A 25,169-nucleotide genomic window follows, 5' to 3' on the forward strand; every position below is an offset into this window, starting at 1 on the left:
CGGTTTCAAGGCAATAATAAATTGGAGTTTCATTACACTGTAATCAGAGGTGTGAGAAGCAACTAGGACGATGCAAAAAGAAAAAACCCAGGATCATCAATGGATTTGCCGGCCCAATTACTTGGGTTGGTCTTGTTGTAAAAAATTCACACTTTTCACCGTTAGGCTTTTTCTCCTTGCAACCCCATCATTTCCTACACTCTCATACTAATACTAAATATCATGTTAGTAATTTTGGTTTTATACAACAATCTCATCTCCTGGTCTTCAAAGCGTTAACACACTCTTTCTCATTCTAGTGTAGAGGTTGAATACCAAGGGGTTCGAAATGTTTGTCGAATCTTGTTGATTCCGCAATCTCCTATTAAAGCTTTATTTTTCTCTCGCTCATGTTACTGTGGTATACTGTGATAATTTTAGTGACATTTACTTATATGGTAATCTTGTGCAGCATCACGACACAAAACATATTGAGATGGATATTCACTTTGTTTGAGAAAAGGTAGCATGTAGTCAAACACTTCATGTCCCTTCCCACCACCAGATCTTCACCACAACCTACCTCAAGTTCTTTTTTATGATTTTCGGACTAGTTTAGACATTCGTGACCCTTTCGCTTAGACTTCAAGGATGTGATAAAATCCAAATTATTTTTCTGAAATTAAGTCAATTAGCAATTAATCTATTGTAATTAAGCTAATCAAATCCATATAATTAGGTTATTAAAATTCTTATAATTATGCTTTGTATAATTACATACTAAAGTTATATCACATTGTTATATGCATAATGAGAAACATTCAAATTATTTTTCTCTCTTAGAATCTTCATACTCATCATGGTACCCTTCCTCGTTTCAACATTTGTCATAGTCCTCATAATCATTTTGTTTTAAATTATTAAAACATCTTTAGTTTATTAGGTAGTTTAATAAATCTATATTAACTTTTCTTTTATCCTTAGTTTTGTAACTAATATTTAAGACACTCATCTCACCATTTATATTTTTTTATAATTAATTTTATATTTGTTAAATTGTAAATATTTATATAATTATAATTTTTTTATATATATTTGACGATAAAGGAAAAAAAAGTGTATCAATTTAGCATTAAAATTTTTGTAATATTATATATTCTTTTATGTTATTTTTACTTTATCATTAAAAAATATTTAATTAATATTTAAAACGAAAATAAGCCATTATAAGTGAAAAATATGTATATAAGATAAAAATTTCATACATATTCAATAAAAGATAAGAATGATCATGAGTTTTTACTTTAATTAAAATAAAATAGTCAATTCACCCATCACCCTCTTTACATCCCTGGTGAAATCCTGAATTAAAACATGTCTTTATAGAAAAAAAAAGTAAGGCTTGAAGCTGGGTTTATTCCCAAATAATACACAATGATATGTATATTTATGTTTGGTGGGTTAGATACGGGCAATGATAAAAAAAACTTAATTATGCAAGAAAAAAAAGTCTATAAACTTTGGGGAAAAATATCTACAGAAAGAAGTCTTTTATTTTAATATGATAAGAAAAAAAGAGAGTATATTTAATATTTCACCTCTTTATTGCAAACAAGTGAAAATTTAATGCAAGTTTTTCTTCTATGAAAACTACTTGTTAGTAAGAATTTATATTGTAAGACATAACATGAGTATGATAGAATGAATATGATTTAGTCAGCAATATGAGTTTAGTTATTGCAAAATGTATTTATCATAGAGGTGAGAGAAGCTTAAAGTGTCAATAAGTTTCAAATCATTAAGATTTATTTTAGTGTTGTTTTAATGGATTAGAATTCCAAGGTCAAATCGCTTTATTATGGGTTTTGGTTGAGTTATGTTGACAAAAAATTTTAAATTTAATACAGGTTAATTTTAAATCCGACTCATTAAGAATTTAGTTTATCAGAGTTAAATTTGTGGTGAGTTGAGTTGACTCATCAATCCACTTAATTTTTAAATACTTTTTGTTGAATTAGTCATTTTACAAAACATTAAAATAGATGTTTATGTGAAATTATTTTTATACGAAATAATTAGGCAACATAAAAAATCTACAAATAACTCAATTTTTATGCATAAACAAATTTGAATTGTTACGAAACCATTAAATTTTTTTTGAGATTTTGTGATATCTTTCTTTGAATGAAATTTTATCTTTAATCATAAATCGAATTTAAGACTATTCCCCATTATTTAGATTTGAATTAGAAAAATTTTGTTATTTTTTTAATTGAAAAAAAAGGTTTAAACCCTCCCTTGGTCCTCAAGTTTGTATGAAAATCTCAGTTCGGTCCTGGCTTTTTCATCTGTCTCAATTGGGTCATATTTTTTGTAAAAATGAGCACATTGTACCATAACCGTTAAGTGGTGTGAGACGGCGTTAAATTGATATGAGCTGGTGCACAGAGAATGTGGTGATGTGTGTTGATGACTTACGTGGACTGTTTTGATTAAATAAATAGTGCTAATGTGGCATATCAGAATTAGGGATTTGAAATTGGAATTGGGGATTTAATTTTTTGTACCAGACTCTGTCAGAGATGGAACAACATTTTCTTCATCCAACTTTGTCTCAGTCAAGCTCTCCACTTTCTCCTTCTTCAGTATATGTGCCATCCCATAAGAGGAATGCAATCCCACAAACAGGTAATACACCAGCAGAATCGCAGTCCAGAATCCAAATCTTCTGAATGAAGCTTTATCCAACGAACCAAGAAGGAAAACGTTGATGCCAATGGAAGCTGATGGCAGGAACAGCACCAATGGCACACCCCAAACCTTTGGCTTCTTCGTCATCGGAACCGAAAGCCAAATCCCCACTGTTCCCACAAGCCAAAGTGGCACCATGATGGTGTAACCAACCCATTTCGTGGTGTTGGCCCAGTAAACAGCTGATGCAACAGAAGAACCCAATATGAGAGCAATGCAGAGAACGAATTTCACAATGTTGGCTTGTGTAGCCACCCCTCTTGCACAGTAGCGGCGAACCAACAGGGCCAACGCCACAAGGGAGAACAAGAAGAGAGTGGAGATCGAAATTAAATCCCCAATTCCAATTTCAAATCCCTAATTCTGATATACCTAAAATGAATAAAGAGTACTTATGCCACATCGACACTATTTATTTAATCAAAACAGTCCACGTAAGTCATCAACACACATCACCACATTCTCTGTGCACCAGCTCATATCAATTTAACGTCGTTTCACACCACTTAATGGTTATGGTACAATGTGCTCATTTTTACAAAAAATATGACCCAATTGAGATAGATGAAAAAACGAGGACCGAACTGAGATTTCCATACAAACTTGAGGACCAAGGGAGGGTTTAAACAAAAAAAAAAACTTGTAATTAAGTAAGTTAATAAGTCAACTTATCATAAATCGGACTGGATTTAAATTTTTTCGACTCAATAATAAGGGAGTCGAATTTGGTTGGCTCACTGAATAACTAAGCCATGGAGAACTGAACCGGATCAGGTCATCCGACTTGTTTTTTACCACTAATTTATTCTATCTCAAAGACAAAGGAAGGATGGTAATCTCATTAAGTATTAATTAGAGGTATTTGTTTCATGTTTTAAGTAATTCCCATGACAAAACCAAGTGTATTTTATGTTTTTCGGGAAGTTATTTACCATCACTAGGTACTCTATATTTTGTAAAATAAAATAAAGGAAAAGTGGCAATAATGGATACATATTATTCAAGGGATTGAATGTGGTGTGTTTTAGTAAAAAAATTTATTAATTGATTTATATAGGAATTCAAAATATCAAAATAGCACATTATTAGGTAGGAATAACAAGGGGATAACAGGGTGGGAGAGAAAGAGTTTTATCCATATTTAACGTACAAAACTTTGTTTCGTCTTTATTCCTATCGGATAATGAATATGCTTGTATTATATTTTTTCTTTTTTGTTACTTTTATTTTTTAATTAAATAAATGCAAATAATTTTCTTACATAAATACGAATCAACATCTGTGGTAATAACACTTCAAGAGGGTATAATTTTAAGGATATTAAACAAACATTCCCTTACTAAAAGCCTCGTAAATAAATAACTTTAGTTTTAATACAAATGTAACAAATACATAAATACATGGGTAGTTGTTTTTTACTTGACTTCTCTCCACTCTAAACATGATGTAGTTAAGCTAACCTTCTTCTAATCACTTCCTCAAAACTTGATTAAATAGCATCTCCATGATAACATGTGGAAAGAAATAATAATCTAATTCCAAGACACAAAAGAGCGTAAAGAATTTCAATTTTTTTTTATATATTTTGGATGAATTTCTCTTAACTTTCCGTACAAGTTTCTATAAAAGAGAAAAAGTTTTAAAATTAAAATAAATCTTCATAAATCAAAGTTAGTTCACAATTGCATTAATTTGTAGAAACTCCAACATATAATTATTATTTTTAGTTTGTTAGAAATTTAGTTCATGAGAAAAAGTCTTAATAATTTATTTCCTTAAAAGACTTATGGATAAACTCTTAGAATTCACTAGGCACCTCTACTTGGCCATGGGGGCCATCATAGATGCTTTCTGCCATGCATCAGATCACAAACAAAAAGGCTATCGAACACTCATGATAAGTGGTATGGTAAAAAAATGATAAACAAGGAGAAATTATGAATGTTAGAGAGCGATTGATTTGTCATTATCTCTGATAAATGACAGGTTCTCGACAAATCAAAGTAGGTGTGTAGGTAGGCAATGAAACGAACGACAAAAGTTGAAGCAGTAGCAGACTATTTGAAAAGTATTTGGGCACTATTTTTCCATGAAAACTTAACAAGTGTAACTTTTAGTATATATAAGTGGATTAGAATTGAGAAAGTGTTGTGTGAAAGCATATAAATCATTGTCTGTAGTCAACACTGATCTATTGAAGTAGCTCGCTGTGTATGAAACTCATACCAATTACGAGTCAAAAGACTCAACATGACAGTCATCAATTAATGCATTGGTTCGTACGTAGCACATACACTGCTACATTTAGCTGGCAAAGCATGCCTAACATCTCATTCTGTGAAAGATATATAGAAAAGGAAATGTATTAAAGTTTTCATCACGTTAAAAGAACCGTGAAAATATACAATTTTTGAAGATTAACAGTACTGGTACATGCATGTAGTATATTGCAACGTGCATGGTGGAAACGGCGTGCGAGACAAACGTTGGAGAAAAACACCCAAAAGGTGTTGAAAGATACGGAAGGGAGACGACATGCATGTATCTAACCTTCGCACGAGGAAATATGTTTGTGTTTTTGCAGATAAATATGAATATGTTTTATAAACTGCATCAGTAATTTGCGAGTGGGGTGATATAGAAGCTATATATATAGTACATATATATAGTATAGGGTAATGAGAATTAAATATAAGTGAACAAACTGGTTGCTGAGTGTGGTCACGCGTGGTCGTTTGGTCCGCTTCACAACATAAATCAGTATGCATCTCTCTCTTCTAGCCGTATCACAACCTTCTGTATAAAAACTTAAAACAATGCCTTCAATTCCGAACATATATATAGAAATTAGGTTATCACATTGCATTCACCACACATAACTCTGGATGTGTGTTGCTGGAAAAAGAGTCTTCATTTATTATATAGGCAAACTATATACTTGGGACAATATCAATATATTAAGAAAAGATTTGTGTAGAATTCTAAAATACAGATCTATAAATCAAAAGAAATATATTTGTTTTCCATGTTATTACATTCTTTTAATTATGCCAAGTATATATATATAGACACATTAATAAAAACAAATCTACCAATAATAAAAATTACAAATTATTAAATAAATTGATAGTTAGATACATTACCAACAAAAATATTCATCGAAAATATAAATTCTAATTTACTAACAGATCTTATCAAATATTAATTATGGATAAAAATATTTATCGTAATTTAAATTCTAAAATCTATTAATAATTTAAATTTTAAAATTTGTCAATAAATTTGGATTTATTAAGGAATTCATTTTTGTCATTAAAAATATATTTGTAATTAAAAAATTCTTATGATGGTGGTTGACGTAAGGTTTTCAATTCATTTCTCAAACATTAATTAAAGGAATGAAAAGAAGTTTGATAACAATTACTTTTGACTACGATAAATTTTGACTAACTTTGAATTTGTACCATCATGATTTTAGTGACCTTTTATAGGCTCAATCAGTTACTTTATTATGATCATCTTAGAAAATATTAAGAAAAATAATGCTATTATGTTAAAAATAAAATTTTAAGAATAAAAGATGATTAAGTAAGTTTTATAGTATTCTCAATATCAACATACTTAGATATTTTTAATCCACAACCGAATTTGCTATAAATTAAAAATTATTCCAAACATTATATATTTTGATAGGAAGTCATTTAAAACTTTGGATGGAATGTAACTTAATCTAATTTAATGAAATTTATTTTTATTTATATATTGTAAATTAATTTTATAGGTTAAGATGAGATCTTCGGACAACTTAAAACTTTGTTAAGTAAGTATGATTTATTTGAAATAATTAATTTGTTTTAAAATTGTTTTCTGATTATATCTTAATTGATTGGTCTCATCAAGTAGACCAAGTTATCCTAGATGAAGGGCTCTCTGGTCGTAACCCAAAATCTTGCATTTCCATTTACATTGGACGTATAGAAAAGACATTTTCTGGTTATGAGGATAACATGCAAATACTCTTTTAACATCATAATCTTTATTTTCAAGAATTAAAGATTTTTAGATAAATAACATTACTTTGTACATTTTTGTTATTGAAATTTTACCGGATTGATCCGAAATAGACTGAATTTGTTAATGTTAAGTATTTAAGCTCCAAAATCATCAAGAAGAAAGTTCACCTAAAATAATAAATATCAAGTTAGATTACTTCATATTATATAATATAAGTAGAACTCAATTAATACAATAACAAATAAAATAACATTAAGATATAATAAACATTAATATATATAATAATCGAATTTAATTTATTATAAATTTTTGGTTCATATTATCATAAATATCATATTTTTATAATTTTAAAAATATTAATATTACGTAGAGATTTCACACTTGAGTATCATATTTATTGATTAATTTTGGACTTAATATATATATATATATATATATATATATATATATATATATATATATATATATATTTGGGGTATTGGAATCTTGTGTGTTGGTATGTCCATTTTAATTGATTTTTCAAATAGCTATAACAATTTGGGTCACATAGGTTAGTTATAGTATTCTGTTCATGTCTGAAATATTGGTAGGCATTAACTCGACAGAATGCGAATATTTGAATTTATAGATGCTTTAATTTGAAATATATTAAACTAAACTTTGATATATAAAATCGGTGAACAGATTATATCTGTCAATTTTTTTTATAGATTTTCTTTAAAAAAAAGTTGGAATTTTTAGATAGAGTAATGTATACTTCATTCGTGATTTTAATAAAGTAAGTACATTTTTATACAATATGTTTTTGATTAACTAGTAAACTTTAAGTACATTTTAAAATTTTAAAACAAGTAAAAGATTTATTGAGATAAATTTATTGAGAAATAAATTTACTTATGAAAGAAACAATACATTAAATAATAAAAAAACATAAATTATAGTCAATGTGAAATTCAACAATTAAAATATGTTTTATTTTTTCAACAAATATTATTTGTCGGTATTTTGTTAATGGGGATAAATCCACAATATCTCTCTTCCTCTCTTTCAAAATCTTTAAACTTGTATCTCAATTTTTCTTTCAACTTCTATTATTAGAACAATCTTATAATCCCCACGTGTTTCATGTTCTTTTGTTAGGTTTTTGTTGACTAGTATTTATATTGAAACGTATATCATTCTCTTCAATTTATTTTCATCACTAATTTTTTCTTGATATATATTATTTTTACATTGACATATATTTATCTCAATAAAATTCGTTTCTTTAATTGACTCGCAAAACAAGGAAACATCATGAAAATTCCATTTACTCATAAAAATACTATCGCAATTTTTTATTTCTCCAACCTTTGATTAAAAAGAAAAAGGAGAATATAAGATTAGCTGAGAAACAATAATATTTTCATAAAAAAATTGTTATATATACTGTAGTTGTACATATACAGTATACTATAACATAATTTTCATTACAGATTGAGAGAAATAACTTAAACACTTATTTTGTTTGCTACTAAATAAATAAACGAGTTTGTAACTGGTCAAAGGGTGGACAGTAACCAATCACGTTCAACAATGGTTATACCTTATAAATATAGACAAATGATTAAATGCAGCATTACTTGGGAATGCTCCGTAGTCAAATTTGTCAATATTGAAACTTCAACAAGGAAGAATTCACAGTGTGATTAGCAGAAACACCAAGTTATCATGTGTATCACACAAACAAATTGAAGTAGGTATTACTATAGACTGTGTTCGTGCTTGATCTGGTATTATGAATGAATCAAATTTCCTTTTTTATGCCTTTTAAGGGCAGAAAATGAGTTCGAATTCTCAAATATAGTTTGTAAGATGTAGCTGTGAGATTTCAAAATTGTGTGCACATTATACCCATGAAAAATATTTAAATTTAATAAATAGTTTTTTTTAAAGTTAATAAAAGTATGGTAAAAAAAAAAAAATAAATTAAAATTTATGATAGGTAACAATAATAATAATTTCAAAGGAAGGAGTTTAAAAATTTGAGAATTTATTTTAAAAGTTAAAAAAAAAAAATGAATGAATAGTAAATAGTAAATAGTAAATAGTGAATAGTGAATAGTGAATAGTGAATAGTTAAAAAAAATATATTAAAATAAATTGTGGAAGAGGACACTCCACGTAGAATCAATTAATTAGAGATAAGAATGGTGAATAAAAAATAATTTTTGAATAGTAAAAATGAATAGTAAAAGTGAATAGTAAAAATGAATAGTAAAAATGAATAGTAAAAATTTTTGGCTATAAATAGCCAAGAGGGGGAGGATGAAGATTTGCACCAAAATTCTAGGGAAATTGTGAGAGGAGAGAGTTGGAGGAAATTCTAGTTGAAGAGGGGAAATTCTGGAAGTTTCCGGAGAACGGTTTGAGAAGAGGAACCTAAGTCTGGAATAGAGGTAAGGGGAGTTACATTTTGTTTGGTATTATTTTGAGTCTTGTATATGTTGCTTTTGGTTGATCTTAAATCTTGAGTGTGAAGTATTTTGTTTCTGTATGATTTTGAATATTTGATGAGAACATGCTTTTGTGCTTAGATCCAAGTGTGATAGTTGTAAAATGTGATGTTGATTATGTTATGCATATGTATGCTATTAATTGCCTATGGATGGATTAGAAGTTGTCTAACCGGCTCTGCCAGATTCAACTTCTTGTTTCCCCATACTTTATATTGTTTTCCTTTTTCGTTTTTATTTTTGGAAGGATTAGAAGTTGTCTAACCGGCTCTGCCAGATTCAACTTCTTATTTCCCCAAACCTGTTATTATTCTTATTATTTAATTACGTTGTATTCTTGGAAGGATGAGAAGTTGTCTAACCGGCTCTGCCAGATTCAACTTCTTGTTTCCCCATACTTTATATTGTTTTCCTTATTCGTTTTACTTTTGGAAGGATTAGAAGTTGTCTAACCGGCTCTGCCAGATTCAACTTCTTATTTCCCCAAACCTGTCATTATTCTTATTATTTAATTATGTTGAATTCTTGGAAGGATGAGAAGTTGTCTAACCGGCTCTGCCAGATTCAACTTCTTGTTTCCCCAAGAGTTTTTATTAAGTTTATTTTAATGATTGTCAAACATTTGATTCTTCTCCGTTGACTATTTATAGTAAGATTTTATTATTGTTAATTTGTTTGTAATATATTTATCTTGTATGATTTCTGTGTTGAATGTATTTTATGATGTTGATATGAAATTATGAATCTGAACATGATATGAGTTTTATGAGGAGATTTTGTAATAGTATGACATGAGTTGAGGAAAATGAGCATGATATGAGTCTCATGGAGAGATTCTATATTGGTATGGTATTAGTGTATATGTTGATGTTGAGGTTCCTGTTGTTGGTGGTTATCCTAAAACTCTAATAATCTTCCAGTATCAATTAGAGAAGGATGTGTTATGTGGTGAGAGTAGTAGGAGGTCCTAGTCTATGTTTATAGACATTAATGGATTAACCTTGTGGGTGATATGATATATTATATTTGGCCAAAATTTTTGTTGTTGAAATCACCACAAGTGCATGACCACCCGAGACTTCCATCAACATTATATCCGGATAATAGAGTCTAGAATGATAATTGCATTTTACATGAATTTATGGTGAATGTATTACGTATAGCAATAGTGTAATGTTTTTCTTTGAATGTTGCATGGTAGCTCACCCTTACTTGTTTGTTTGTGCCGGAAAAATCTTATTTTTGCGATGATCGTATAATGTTTTTGTTATACGGGAGCAGATGAGGGAACGACGTCTGAACCAATTCAAGTGAAGGAGGAAGCAGCAGAAAAATGAAGAATATTTTAAGAAAAAAAATAAAACATAAAGAAAATTAAGAGTGTTTTATTTATGTGTGAAATTATAATGTATTTCTAGTGTGGACTATGTTACTCCTAAATGGAGGATTGTAATATTGTACGATGTTTTCTTTATTAATGAAATAAATTTGGGTGTGAGATGTTTTATATTTTGGGGTGTTACACATAAGATGTTTGGAAAATTGCAAAGTGTTGGAAGTCTCTACGCACATGAAGAAGATTCACAATTCGGCATATATCAATCATATATCACGTCACATGAAGCATTTAAGGTCGATTTCATGTATACTGAGATATACACTTGATTTTTCAAATTTGAATTCCTGGTGGAACGTGACATTGTTCTAAAAACTTATCATTTGATTTGGGATTGATTCCATTGATGAGACATGAGGTTTTTAGCTGCTAGTACATATCAGAAAAGCAGTCCATATATAGCTCTGGATCAAAAAACACACACACACACACGGTCAGCACACTCAAGATCAGTAGTACTCTTAGAATTAAGTCTCCAACATATTGTTGTGCTGTGCATTTTTCATTGAGTTGTTTGTATTAGACTATTGACTATGGCTGTCAACTGTGCTTTTTTGCTCCCTACATTCTATCTTACCTTTTTGCTGACCTGTAATAGGTATATATATATATATATATATATATATATATATATATATATATATATATATATATATATACAATTGAACTATATATAAACTCAATTTTGATCTCTTACTAAAAATAGAACATTTTTGAATGAAATATTAAAATGGTAGAACGTTTATGTTGAATTGTGGAATTTGAAAGTGTATAAACTCTTAAAAATATACTTAAATACTAATAAAATTTCACAAATTGAGAACTCTATGCTCTAATAAAAGATTCAAAAGTGATACAAATATTGGAAAAAGTGAGCATAAGTATAGCATAATGCTCTCTTTTATTATTTTATAAAATAGAAATAAAACATTCTATTGTTGGAATCTTAGTTTCCTAATGCAAATATTGTTTAAACTTATTCAATGAATAGATACTGTTGTGATAAAAGCCTTTTTTTTTCCCACAATATATGGCTCAATTCATTTACAGCAACACTGACATCTAGTCGGTCATACGATATCACAAAACAATTAGGTCAGTTTACTTTAATTGCTAACTCATTCATTTTCACGCTACTACTCACATTTTGAGATACCTAAAAGACTATCATAAAAAAGAGTCATCTTTTAGTAGAAGATGCCCCTATTCTAAATCCCATAATTTGCCGACGTTGACCAAGAACTTCTGTTGACTCATGTAAGTCCATTGTTATGCAACTTTTTTCTTGGCAATTTGTTTTATCATGTGATAATTAAATCACTATCCACACAGTTATAAAAATGAACCAAACATTTAAATATTAGTTGTATGTTAATTTAAAACAAGTTTAAAAAGGATTAATACACTTCATTCCTCTCTTCCCATTAATAAATTAGTTATTTTATACTACTTTTTTTACAAGTAAGTAACTATTATTTATAAGAAATTATATGGAAGAAAATTCTACTTTCCAAAGTTGTGCATGATGGTGTGGCTTAGGATAACAAAAAGTTAACATTTCGATGGTAAGAAATGACACTAGTGCAAAATTGATCTTTAACGTCACCTCATAGACGTCCGTCCACCAAAACCCCAACGTAAATAATTGACCGGTGGCATAAATGTAAGTAATTGAGTGTGGAGACGTCCGTCCTAGACGGGGCCGGACGTCTATAATACAGTAGACGTCCGACCCCTCTAACGGACGTTCAAGGGGTTGACAGGTTCAACTACTCTGTCAGCCTCTTGAACGTCAGTCCTGGAGGGGGACGGACGTTTAATATATATAGACGTCCGTCCCCCTCCAGGACGGACGTTCAAGAGGCTGACAGAGTAGTTGAACCAGTCAGCCCCTTGAACGTCCGTCCTGGAGGGGGACGAACGTCTATATATATTAAACGTCCGTCCCCCTCCAGGACGGACGTTCAACTGGCTGACAGGTTCAACTACTCTGTCAGTCTCTTGAACGTCCGTCCTGGAGGGCGACGGACGTTTAATATATATAGACGTCCGTCCCCCTCTAGGACGGACGTTCAAGAGGCTGACAGAGTAGTTGAACCAGTCAGCCCCTTGAACGTCCGTCCTGGAGGGGGACGGACGTCTATATATATTAAACGTCCGTCCCCCTCCAGGACGGACGTTCAAGAGGCTGACAGGTTCAACTACTCTGTCAGTCTCTTGAACGTCCGTCCTGGAGGGGGACGGACGTTTAATATATATAGACGTCCGTCCCCCTCCAGGACGGACGTTCAAGAGGCTGACAGAGTAGTTGAATCAGTCAGCCCCTTGAACGTCCGTCCTGGAGGGGGACGGACGTCTATATATTAAACGTCCGTCCCCCTCCAGGACGGACGTTCAAGGGGCTGACAGGTTCAACTACTCAGTCAGCCTCTTGAACGTCCGTCCTGGAGGGGGACGGACGTTTAATATATATAAACGTTCGTCCCCCTCCAGGACGGACGTTCAAGGGGCTGACTGGTTCAACTACTCTGTCAGCCTCTTGAACGTCCGTCCTGGAGGGGGACGGACGTCTGTATATATTAAACGTCTGTCCCCCTCCAGGACGGACGTTTAAGAGACTGACTGAGTAGTTGAACCTGTCAGCCCCTTGAACGTCCGTCCTGGAGGGGGACGGACGTTTAATATATAGACGTCCGTCCCCCTCCAGGACGGACGTTCAAGGGGCTGACTGGTTCAACTACTCTGTCAGCCTCTTGAACGTCCGTCCTGGAGGGGGACGGACATCTATATATATTAAACGTCCGTCCCCCTTCAGGACGGACGTTCAAAAGACGTTTAAAATAAGGACTTACTAACCAAAACGCGAACCCGCGAGGAGTTATGCGAACCCGTGAGACTTCCCTCTGCGCCTTGCATTTCCAGGTTGGTTTTTATCTGTTTTGGACCATTTAATCTTACTTTTATTCCGATTAAATTGTTCAGTGATGAAATATCTTTCATTTGAACCGATTAAAAGTCGTTTTCTGTGCATTTTTGTGCAGTTTGTAGCGTGTTCTTGGGCGGCGTTTTTGGCCTACGTTTTAGGTCGTTTACTCCTCCATCTCCCTCCATTTTCATTTCGAATCTGCTCTTCAGACGTGTTGCAGTGCACAAACAAACGTCCAAACCCTGTAATCCTAAATAACCCGTAAATAACCCTAAATAACCCGTCTAATAAAGCCCTTTCTGCAGTAGTGTATAGACGTCCGAGAGGTTCACAGCGGACGTCTATATAGACGTCTGCCTGACACAGCGGACGTCTATATAGACGTCCGGCCTGACACAACGGACGTCTATATAGACGTCCGGCCTGACACAACGGACGTCTACATAGACGTCACCCACATAGACGTCCGTTGGAGGTCGGACGTCAAAAGACCCACAGAACAGACGTCTATAGCCCGTTCTGCACTAGTGTGAGTTATGGAACTCTTTTCTTTTACAAGAAAATATCCTTTGTTAGAATATGATACGAACCACTTCAATTAGAAACATAGTTTTCAAGTTCTTCTAAGTGTTGTTATTTTTTTTTTCTTGAATTGAACATAGTTTTCAAGTTCTTCTAAGTGTTGTTATTTTTTTTTTCTTGAATTGAACACTTTTTTTTATTTATTTCAGATTTAACTTTATGATAAATAGAAGTGTTCACGGGTGTGATTTACTTTGATTTTGGGCTAAAAATACATCTAAATCAAACATAAAAAAAAATATGAGATTCAGTTTGGAAAAAAAAAAGTCAATCAAATCAAACCAATTTGTGTAGTTTAGTTTGGAGTAATTTTACTGTTTTTAATTTATAGTTCTAATTTTTTTCTTTTATTAAAGAATTTTATTTTCATATTTTAAATCAAAATAATAATAAAAATATGTTACTTAAAATATAATAAATACATTAAATAATAAATTAATAAAATTATAAGATTAAATATTTACTATTATTAAAGCTAAAAGAATATACTTTTGTAGTCCGATACTGTCAATACATACGAAGCAAAAGTCTAATAAAAACTTAAATATCATAACAATATACGTTAAGTAAGAATGTAAAATTGACGATGTTATGAAGGAAAATTTAAAAAGTAATAATTGTGTTTAATGATATGTTTTCACGCATGATCCCCTAACATCCCAAAAATATAGCATAAAACTATATAAAGGAGTTAACATATAATAATATAGTAAAACAGTTACTATAAATAGATTTAATCTTACAACTATCACAAAATAACTATAAAAGTTTAAACTTTACAATACTTTTGTACTATTACAAAACTAGGTGTATAACCGAGTGGTCATTAAAAAGCTAGAACTATAACCGAACGGTTAACAGAGAATCATGCTTAGCTCTAGTACCAAACAGTCCTAATCTATACAGCAGGATCATCTTCATCCAACACCTGCTCCAACGAACACTCGTTTCCCTCTGCTCACACCCACCAGGTGATCATTGCAAAGAAGAATTTTCCGAACGGAAAGAATAACAAAAGAAGGGTAAGCTTGTGTAATTTAATTAATCATACAAATGAAACAAATACATAATCTTATAACCATTAAACACTCAAAGTTATGAAATCACTAACCACACAAACATGCAATAACCGAACACTTGACTTTGACCATCCGGATTGTATAAAATGTCGAGTTCTAAGGATTTGTGCACTGGTGTGATGAAAGTAACTGGAAACTCCATCAGCCATCACACTAGGTTAGTCCTATAAACGTCCTCTTGCCATACAAGCACTTTGGACTCAGACCTCCTGTTATTCTCACCACATGATTCATCACACTCTACTTGAGCATGGATGATCATTTAGAATGTCAGGATAAATCCCAACAAAACTCCGACCATTTATACAGTAACCCACAAAAAAATCACCACCATGTAACCTCTCATTGAGGATAATGGTAATACCTCTATCAATCATACTTTTACCTTAACACCATGAGGATCATGCATACATAATTCATCAAAGCAATTTGAATAATTAATTATCCTACACATTCGAATAAATATAAACCGAACAGAATTAACCAAACACACATGAATAAGACCGAACACACTGTGTATGTTGGAGACCGAACGGTTTCTAACTTCCCAAGGACAGGACTGAATGATCCATAATAGATAAGACTGAAGAAGTGACCGAACACTATTAAAACCGTCCACTAGAGACCAAATACTGTCACCAGATAAAGTACTAATCTTAGACCGAACACTAAGAACTCAAACCGAACACTTAGTGTAAGACCGAGCGGTCTTTCACTATCCACATAACAGGACCGAAAGGTCCATACTAGGTAAGGATGAGAAAATGGCAGAACACTATTAAGACCAACCACCAAGGAAATACCCACCATTAATACACGTACAAGCGCTACCAAAACAAATACCCACCCAAAGCCGAACACTCTTAACTTAGATCAAACACCTAATGCTTGATCAACTCTGAGAATTTATAACAAATGTTAATCATCAAACTTAACACTACTAAGAGACAAAATGATACAACAGTACGACTGATCGGTCATTAACTAGTAAAAACCATAAGAAGTCAAACACAGTTAAAACCAAACACTCAAGTAAAACCGCACGGTCAACTAATGACTCTTGACGATCGACATAATTCTACAGAATACTGCACAGTTATGTTCAACACCTATCCTTAACCAAAACACAACATTCTTACCAACTTCTATTTTTCCCAAACTTGTATTATACTCCCTTCCCTGACCAAGTTCACTGACCCAAAATAAGAAAAAAAACCACACAAACCGATCACTATACAAAAGGTTTCAACCGTTCTCAGCTTCCAGACATATACAGAGTTTCAAAACACAATTCATTCAAACTTCCATTTATGCAAACGTCCAAACAGAAATTTCAAATACAGAAAAACATAATTAAATTACTAGCTTCCCTTACCTCAAATAATCCAGACAATTCTACACTTTCACAGTCTTGCCTAACCCGCAAGTAACTTCTAAGACAACCTACAATTTCTGATAGGTGAAAAGGAACCAACCAAAGAATCAAAGACAGAAAAATAGGTTCAGAGGAGTAGTTAATGAACACATGCAAGCTGAACAGTGCTTGCATGTAAGAGAAAATGTAGAAACCTCAAAGGATGAAGGAATTGAACTTACCAACTCCAACACAATAACTTGATCGGTGAAAAGAAGAGTTCTTGACACCAAGAAAGCTCAGGTACGGTCTGATTGATGATCAAATGCAGAAAAAGTGAGAATTTTTAGAGAGAATTTGTAGAGAGAATGAGGAGAAAAGGAAAACTCGGAAATTTGGAGAGAAGCAGTGCATGCAGAGAATGACACGAAATTTTGAAAAAAAAAATCGATCGGTCCACTCAGATGCATACACCTGTCTTCCCTACTTTCTATGAATTTCACGGTTCTTACAATCCCACATGCGAAACATAATTATATATTAATTTTTAATAAAATCATAATATAATTCATGATAAAAAATGTATAATTATATATGAGTTTGTCACTGAAATAATGTGGATTATGAAACTACGGATATGTAATCTTTCAAATGTAAATGATCATGTTAACTTTTTTTTGTACAAATGAGGATTATAACTCATTTTATAACTATTACCAGTTTTAGATTTTAATAATTATATTTTGACCCCTTATTAAATTAAAATATTATTTTAAGGTACACAACAAGATTTCATGAAAATTATGCCCTTAGTTATAAACTTATTATTAATAGATCACTTTATAATTTTGACTAACAAAATAATGACCTTAACACATTTAAATAATATATATGTGACCCAAAATTTTCTCTCGCACACAATATGAAATGAACTCATTGAAAGACCATTTCTCCTTTTGATAATTATAAGATGTCTTAAACTAACCAAATTGTGATAGAAGAGAAATCAACATTTAATATATGAGCAAGTCTTTCGACATCTCAAGTTTTATCCTTAAGTTTTGAAGTAAATATTTGACATTCCCATAATATATTCCCTCTAATCTCCTTTGTCCTAATACTTAATGGAAATCAAGCTCTGAAGAAAAACACTTGTTTCCATCTTATCGACTTTTGCAAAATGCTTTTTAATTTCAACAAGAAAATCTTTGACACTTATTATCTCCTCAAAGATAGTATTCCTATAAACTTTAGGAATGTCACATTTAATGATCATAAGACTCGTGCAATTTTAGTGATCTCATTTTTCATAATCTATTCTTTCTTTACATGTATTAGGGTTTCTCAATTGTTAACATACAATCAAGATCATGTAGCCAAAAATAATTTTTATGTTCTCTTTCTAGTCCTTAAAATTTGTTCCATTAAGAACAAAACTAAATTCAAATTGAAAGATATTGAAACAATATTAACTAAATTGATAACAAAGTAACTAATGTAATTGTCACATCATAAACAAAGTTCAATCATCAATATGTTCAAATAATGACATAATCCATCTCAAGATGTCTAGTGCATCACTAATATAAAGTCTTTGGATAGTAATATTAATTGTTAGGAGTATCTTGTTGTAATGATCAAACATTGACAATACAACATATCTAACCAAAAAAAATATATTTGGATTAATTTATCATTGACACGCATAACCTTGATATTATCACACATTTAGCCTCTCATGTGTGTATGCAATCCGGTCAAGCATTAATCTTTCTTTGGGTTTATCAACACTTGCATGGATAAACATAAACCCAAACATTGAAATTTTCTCATGAACAATCTACTTAAGAGAGGTCACTTTGGCGACTTCTTGATTCAACTAACTCATTTAAAATGCTAAACTACTAAAATTTGAACTCATATGTACCAATCCAGTGAAAAAAAATTCAAAATGAATTTCATCATGAATCTAGAAACCACAATTTTAAATCACACTTTATGCATATTAATATTACGTTGATATGTGTAAAAAACACAAATTTCAAAATCACACATGAATAGACTATGGGTTGTTGACTCTGATACCAATTGAAGAAAAATCTAAGAAATAATAATTGTGCTTAATAACATGCTTTGATCCACATAGATTCCAAATATATAACACACTCATATATTAATCTTTAATGAACTTATAATTTAATTCATGATGACAAGAATACAGAAGAGTATTCGAGTTTGTTATTGAGAATGATGTGGATGATAAGATTAATCACCGGTGTGTGATATTTCAAATATAGAAAGTCTTAAACACGACTTTAGTTATCTCTCCTAAAAGGGGTGAAAAGAAAACAATATATTAACATAACTGTTACCTTCTCTAAAAATGGAAACCATAACCCATTTTATAATTGTTGATAGACATATTTCACATTTTAATAATTCTAATTCAGTCTCTTATTAAACTAAAATACTATTTTAAAAATCATGACAATTATACCCTTAATAATAAACTTAATATTAATAAACTATTTTATAATTTTTACAATGATTCTAATACATTTAAATAATATATATATTACATAATATATACGTGGCTTGAAAATTCTAATATATTGTCCTAAAAAACAATTGATAACGTGGTAAATAAAAATGAAGAAATTCACGCTCAAAATTTAACTTGAAAGATATAATTTATAATAATAATAAATATATTAAAATTAAATTTATTTTGAATTGATTTTAAAAATTGAAACAATAAAATGAATCAAATCACCCTGTTCTTAAAATAAATTTGAAGCAATCCAAACATTTTTAATTAGATTTTAACTTTGTATTGATTGTTATATTCTTTTTCTTTATCTTTTTGCACAAATTGTGTTTCGATTGAATTTTAAAAACTTGTGGCACGATATATATTTAATATTATTTTCTAATGGTTAATTATTATATAACTAAAAACTATATTTAAATAATCATTAAGTAATTTACAATATAAAAAGTATTCGTTAAATAATTTTCAAATTCTTCACATCCATATCAGTTTTATAACCTTTATATATTGCTTCGCGCGGACGAAGCTTGTGACCCTTTTTAGACCTTAGGTGTCTTCTGTATCTTTCATTCACTTATTAAAAAATATTAAAAAAATGTATCAGAAAATATAACTTTAAAGTTATTATTACACAATATATCAAAATTAAATAAAAAGCCTTTATATTAATAATATGTTAGGGTTAAACTTTTATTATATTATACATCATATATGCCAGCATATAATTAATGCTATGTTTTCAAGCTTGGTATAGAAAAATAAATATTCCACTTTTTACATTAATTGTTCTGTTTTTACGTTTATGTTCAATTTATCTAATTAAATAAGTCCAACCATATGTTTTCACAAATTTCTCTCCAAATTCTTTCGAAAAAGAAAAAGAAAAAGAAGTTAAAATAACCTATAGACAAGTATCAACTCAACAATGAAAAATACTTGTATGAATACAAGAGATACGGGCATTTCAATCACTTTCCTTTTTTTTTTAAAAAAAAAGTAACATATTATATATATATATATATATATATATATTATATATATATATATATTATATATATATATTATTTAATTTGTTGACATGTTATATATGATTGTGACTTTCAGTACTTTTTTTTATTAATTTCTTCCATGGATCGCTTTTAATTACGACCCTACACATTCCTGTTTGTTTACACGAGTTTTTTCCATAACAATCCAAACACATCTCAACCATACATACTTCATTGGAAAGTCTAAAATTTTGGTTCCTTTCTCAAACACTTTAATGTCATTCTATACTTAACACTGTCACTAATCGTTAATTTCTATTTAGGGTTATGTTTACCAAATTAATATTTAATTCGTTGCTTAGAATGAATCTGTTCAGAAAACATTTAAAGAAAAGAAAGAAATATTAATGATGGGAATAATTCAAGGCAAACTTCTTGTGTTCAATTAAATTAATTATTCACAATTCTGATAATAAATTAAGCAATTATTATTTCAGGTACATGAAAAAGGTAGATTATTAATTAATAAATACATGAGAGTTGGGAGAGAAATTTAAGTTTTGTAATGTGATGAAACTCTATATATATAAAAGATGGAAAGCTAAGCAAACATCTGGGAAGTACCTCATTTGCTAGGTACTCCTTTATTTCGTAGTACTGTTCTAGTAGCTGAATTTTCCTGTAAATAAACCCCCTAATTTTTTGGGCAAGGACACTTTACAAGAAAAAGTACTGCACAATCTATTTATGTGTGTGTGTTTTAAATATAAATATATATTATTTTTTTGCCAAAGAACTTTCTGTGCACTTTATTGCCAAATATCAGTGTAACTACTGTCTCTAATAAGGTATTAGTAAGTCAAACAAAAGTCATACATCAACTAAACAAAAAGAACTATTTAATCTTTTGACAAATGTTAACAATTTGAGACTTCATATATATAATAGTTAAAGAAAATGAGAGTAACGAAAAAGTTAAAAACATTAAAACTATTTATTATCTATTCTAAAATAAAAGATTGAAATTTTATTTATGGGGTTGTTATTTATTATCTGAAAAATAAAAATTTAGTCAAGGGTAGAAAATGTTTTGCTAGAAAAAGGAATGAATAGTAATTACTATTGTGGTTCATTTATTGTTGACAATCACGTTAGAGAAAAAGTTAGAGTTGATGACAGTATTATAAAAAAATAAAAATAGATTGAGTTGATAAGATTAGACCAGTCAAATGTACTGTCTCTGCATGAGAATGAGTTACTGCATAAAAAGATTTCAGCATTTTATGTGGCAAAGATCTTTTATATATAGGCCTGGCTTCTGAGTTTTGCACAGACCAACTTTTGCTGAGTCCAAACTACTGATACACCTGCATTCTGCAAACCTTTGAGTATCACACTTGCTTTTCTTCTTCCATCACTTTCCTCACCACTACTCTTCTTTCATTTTCCAACCCAAACCTTTCATCAAATGGCAGCTTTTTCATCCCAATCCTACCATCCCTTTCTACTTCACTCCACAAACACCCAACAACCCCTTATAAACACTCCTACCACCCATTCTTTTCACAAGGAAAAAACGTCTCTTAATACTCTCACTAATCAAGAATCTACCAGCAGTGACATTGAGCCTTCTGTCATAAAAAACCACAGTCCTCAGACATCCATGGTTGAAGATAAACTTGAAATAGGTGAACAAGTTACTCAAAACCTCACCTCTATGCAGAAGAAGAGAACACAAAAAAATGGACCTTCCTTAACCAGCCCCTTATCGATGGTATACTTTTTAAACCATTTTTTGTGTTTTCCTTTTCTTCAAACACATCTTCATAGTCTTTCTAATTGAACTATTTTATTAATATGATTAACTGGTGCTTAATTACTATGTAAATTGTTACAGGATTCGGCAGAAGGGGCAAGCAAGAAACAGAAGAAAAGCAATGGTGGTGATCAAGGAGAAAACAAGCCAAAAGAAGTGAAGAAGGATCAAAAGAAGGGTCCAGAAGATCCTCCAACGGGGTATATCCACGTTAGAGCAAGAAGGGGTCAAGCAACGGATAGCCACAGCCTTGCCGAAAGGGTACAATTACATCACTCTTAACAACTATGAACCAGTGTGTCTGTGTATGTTTCAATATTAGGTGACCAGTTGAACATGTACCACAATTCCTTAAAAAAAAAAACATGTCTCATTTTGAATGTTGCAAAAGTAAATAATAAAATGGATTATTTCAGGTGAGAAGAGAGAAAATAAGTGAAAGGATGAAGACGTTGCAGCGACTTGTGCCAGGCTGTGATAAGGTTTTGAATTGCATTCATATATATATGTATCTTCCTTGAAGCATTTGCTTGTTTCTGTCAACCCTTCTTGACAGCTACGTTTGATTTGCTTCATAAATATTATTAGGTAACCGGAAAGGCCCTTGTGTTGGACGAAATAATCAATTATGTTCAGTCCTTACAGAATCAAGTGGAGGTATATGAAGTTTCTTTTTCTTTCTTTTTTGAAACATTGTTCGTTACTTATATAATGTCTAAACCAACGATTTAGCTTTGTAACTCTGAATTTTTCTGCAGTTCTTGTCAATGAAACTTGCTTCTGTGAATCCCATGTTCTTTGACTTGGCAATGGACTTAGACACGCTCACGGTTAGGCCTGATCAGGTGAGAAAAATAGAAAATTAAGATTGTTTTTTTTTTTGTGGTAAAATGATAGATTATAGTTGTTGGTGGTGGTGTCTGAAATATGAGTAATGATGAAAGTTTGTCCCACTGAATTTCAGAAGTTAAATAATGCAGCATCCCCATCACTACTACCATGTGTGGAACAATGCAGACCAAACCAGGCCATTGCTTTTGCTGACACGACCACCCTGACCACCACTACCAGCAGCTTCCCCACCGCTAATAATGATGACTTTCTTTTGGATTATTCATCTTCATCTTTTCTTCAACCCCACAGGCCAAATGTCTTCTTCGAGGTATGCTAGATCATTCAAACCACTTCTTTATCAATTCAAATTTTGGTTGTTTTCTTTAAAGCGACTTTTTTTTTTATAATTTTGATAAAAGCTTTTACTATAATTTTTAAGTGTGAATATATATAAAAGTTCGATTTTTTCTGTCTTGTCTTTTACTTTTTCTCATCCAGAAAAACATACTAGCATCAGATAATTACAAGATTATAAAAATGGGAAATAATAAATAATTGAGAGAAGGGGTTTTTCTTTTTTCCTGTATTCTGACAAAAACATAATTTTCAGTATAACGGTGGTCAGATTTGGGAAGTAGACCAGCGACAAAAGTTTCTTCAACCATATGGATTCGCCAATAATACTGGCTCTTTCAATTAATATCAATGTTTCACATATGGTAAGTTTTCAATAACTTTATGACTATATATAATTCTATTATCATGAACATGGTCTTCTTAAATTCTACCCTTTTATTTTAATCATTTTTAAGAAACTGTTGTTTGTTGCTGGCAGGTTGGCAAATTCAAAACACGTATCGGTATCTCAGTGAAAAAGAAATATTCTGATGCATGAGAAATCAAAGCTATGGTTGGTATCACAGTATCATCATATATACGAATATATGATCATATTTTGAAGGGAATTCCTGATTTTCTTTGCTTGGTTCTTAGCTTGTCACCAAAGTAAAGAGACCTTTGAAGACGATGAATAAAGTGAAGCAAAATTAATGGATGAAGAACACACACTAAGGACAGAAAATGCCGACCAAATAAAACCATATCTTTTGCTAGATCTGTTGTTCTGTTCCTGTCCAACATATATGTGATGCACAAATTCCAAGAGACTCTATGTCAATCCTGCAGACATTGAAATTTATGTCATGTAAATTAATTATATGTGAATTATTAGAAGAAAAATTATTCTTGTGGTGGCAGTTATTCTGTTGATACAGTTAATTTCACCGTTATTGAGAAATGAAAGGTTGATGCTACTCATCACCTCTTGACAAGACAATGCATGCATTTTCTGGTGTAGTTCATTTCATCTAAATTTGCAGAATCTTTTGAGCCGTGGCATTATTATGACTCTTTTTTTCCAATTTAGTTATTTGGGCCGTTTGATTTTCCGACATTATAGACAGATCCTAGGTACCACTGACCATGGTCTAGTCACAACGCTCTCATTAAGTTTGAAATGAGAGTTTTTTGTTTTTTTTTCCCATTGTCATGTTTATTTTTGTGTTATTTTGATTAGAAAGATACTCTCTTAATTACTAATTAATTCACTTTGGCTAACAATAATGCACTCCAGTATTACATTTTGGATCAAAATTGATTATTGTTAGTTTTGTTTGTAAATTATTTATGAGAATTATGTAACTGAAATAGAAGAAAAAAAAAAGAGAGAAAAATAATTCATTTCAGAAGTTTCTTAAATTAATGTTACTTTATTTTGGGACAGGTGAAGGCAAGTTCTTTGTGATGTCTTTTTCAGGAAAGATGTCACTGTTTCTTAAGAAAGAAAAATATCGATAGTGGTTGTGATGTCCCTGTAAGCAAACACATTGAATTTTACTGCTCAATCAGTTGATTGCCTCATACTTTGGTTTTAATGAGAAGAACTGAGGTTTGAACTAAAATCTTACCTTAAAAAGTTTTCAGTCCAATTTCCAAATGCATAGCACCTTCAATTTAATCTTGTACTATATTAAGTATACCGATTGGAATTACAAATATACAACATTAATGATTAATTATTAGGTTTGATTAACTAAAATATATTACACTAATGGTTAATAGCTGTCACAAGTCTTATAAATAGACAACTGATGTCTAGGTACAATCATCATTTTCTATCCTAATAAAATATACACCTAAACATATCTCGGAGAGGATTGAAGATAAAAAAAGAACAGAGTAAAAAAGTACGACCGACCATCGGACCAATTCAACCGAAACAAATCTATAATCATGAATCATGAGTAACTTTTATAAAATACATTGAAAATAATTTAAATGTAATTAAATTGAAGTCCTAATAGAGATAATAAAATATGTATTACATAAAATGATGATATACTT

At 30.9% G+C, this 25,169-nt stretch overlaps 1 protein-coding gene and 1 pseudogene across 2 annotated transcripts; one reads left to right on the plus strand and one right to left on the minus strand.

Moving 5' to 3' along the window:
• Nucleotides 1-2,532: 2,532 nt before the first annotated feature.
• Nucleotides 2,533-3,210, minus strand: LOC148195911 (cationic amino acid transporter 1 pseudogene; annotated as a pseudogene).
• An 18,250-nt stretch (nt 3,211-21,460) lies between these two features.
• Nucleotides 21,461-24,186, plus strand: LOC124836328 (uncharacterized). Of its 2 annotated transcripts, XR_007028632.2 has the most exons (9): nt 21,461-21,890; nt 22,014-22,193; nt 22,349-22,414; nt 22,521-22,589; nt 22,691-22,777; nt 22,897-23,094; nt 23,377-23,485; nt 23,602-23,676; nt 23,760-24,186. XR_007028632.2 is itself a non-coding variant. In XM_047311474.2 (8 exons), the coding sequence occupies exons 1-7, from the start codon at nt 21,585-21,587 to the stop codon at nt 23,464-23,466; spliced, it is 996 nt and encodes a 331-aa protein (XP_047167430.1). In that variant the 5' UTR covers nt 21,461-21,584; the 3' UTR covers nt 23,467-23,485; nt 23,602-24,184. The 2 variants fall into 2 exon arrangements, 1 of the variants encoding a protein (XP_047167430.1); XM_047311474.2 differs by having other exon boundaries at nt 23,602-24,184.
• Nucleotides 24,187-25,169: the final 983 nt, after the last annotated feature.

This window comes from Vigna umbellata, chromosome 7 (assembly GCF_029865625.1).
Source record: "Vigna umbellata cultivar VRB3 chromosome 7, Vumbellata_1.0, whole genome shotgun sequence".
Taxonomy (NCBI): domain Eukaryota; kingdom Viridiplantae; phylum Streptophyta; class Magnoliopsida; order Fabales; family Fabaceae; genus Vigna; species Vigna umbellata.

Bases quoted from the DNA above. Each gene is read 5' to 3' on its own strand.
- LOC124836328 (XM_047311474.2), top strand. From the start codon at position 21,585: ATGGCAGCTTTTTCATCCCAATCCTACCATCCCTTTCTACTTCACTCC. The intron at 21,891-22,013 runs GTATACTTTTTA...AAATTGTTACAG, and splicing joins TAACCAGCCCCTTATCGATG to GATTCGGCAGAAGGGGCAAG. The intron at 22,778-22,896 runs GTGAGAAAAATA...ACTGAATTTCAG, and splicing joins TCACGGTTAGGCCTGATCAG to AAGTTAAATAATGCAGCATC.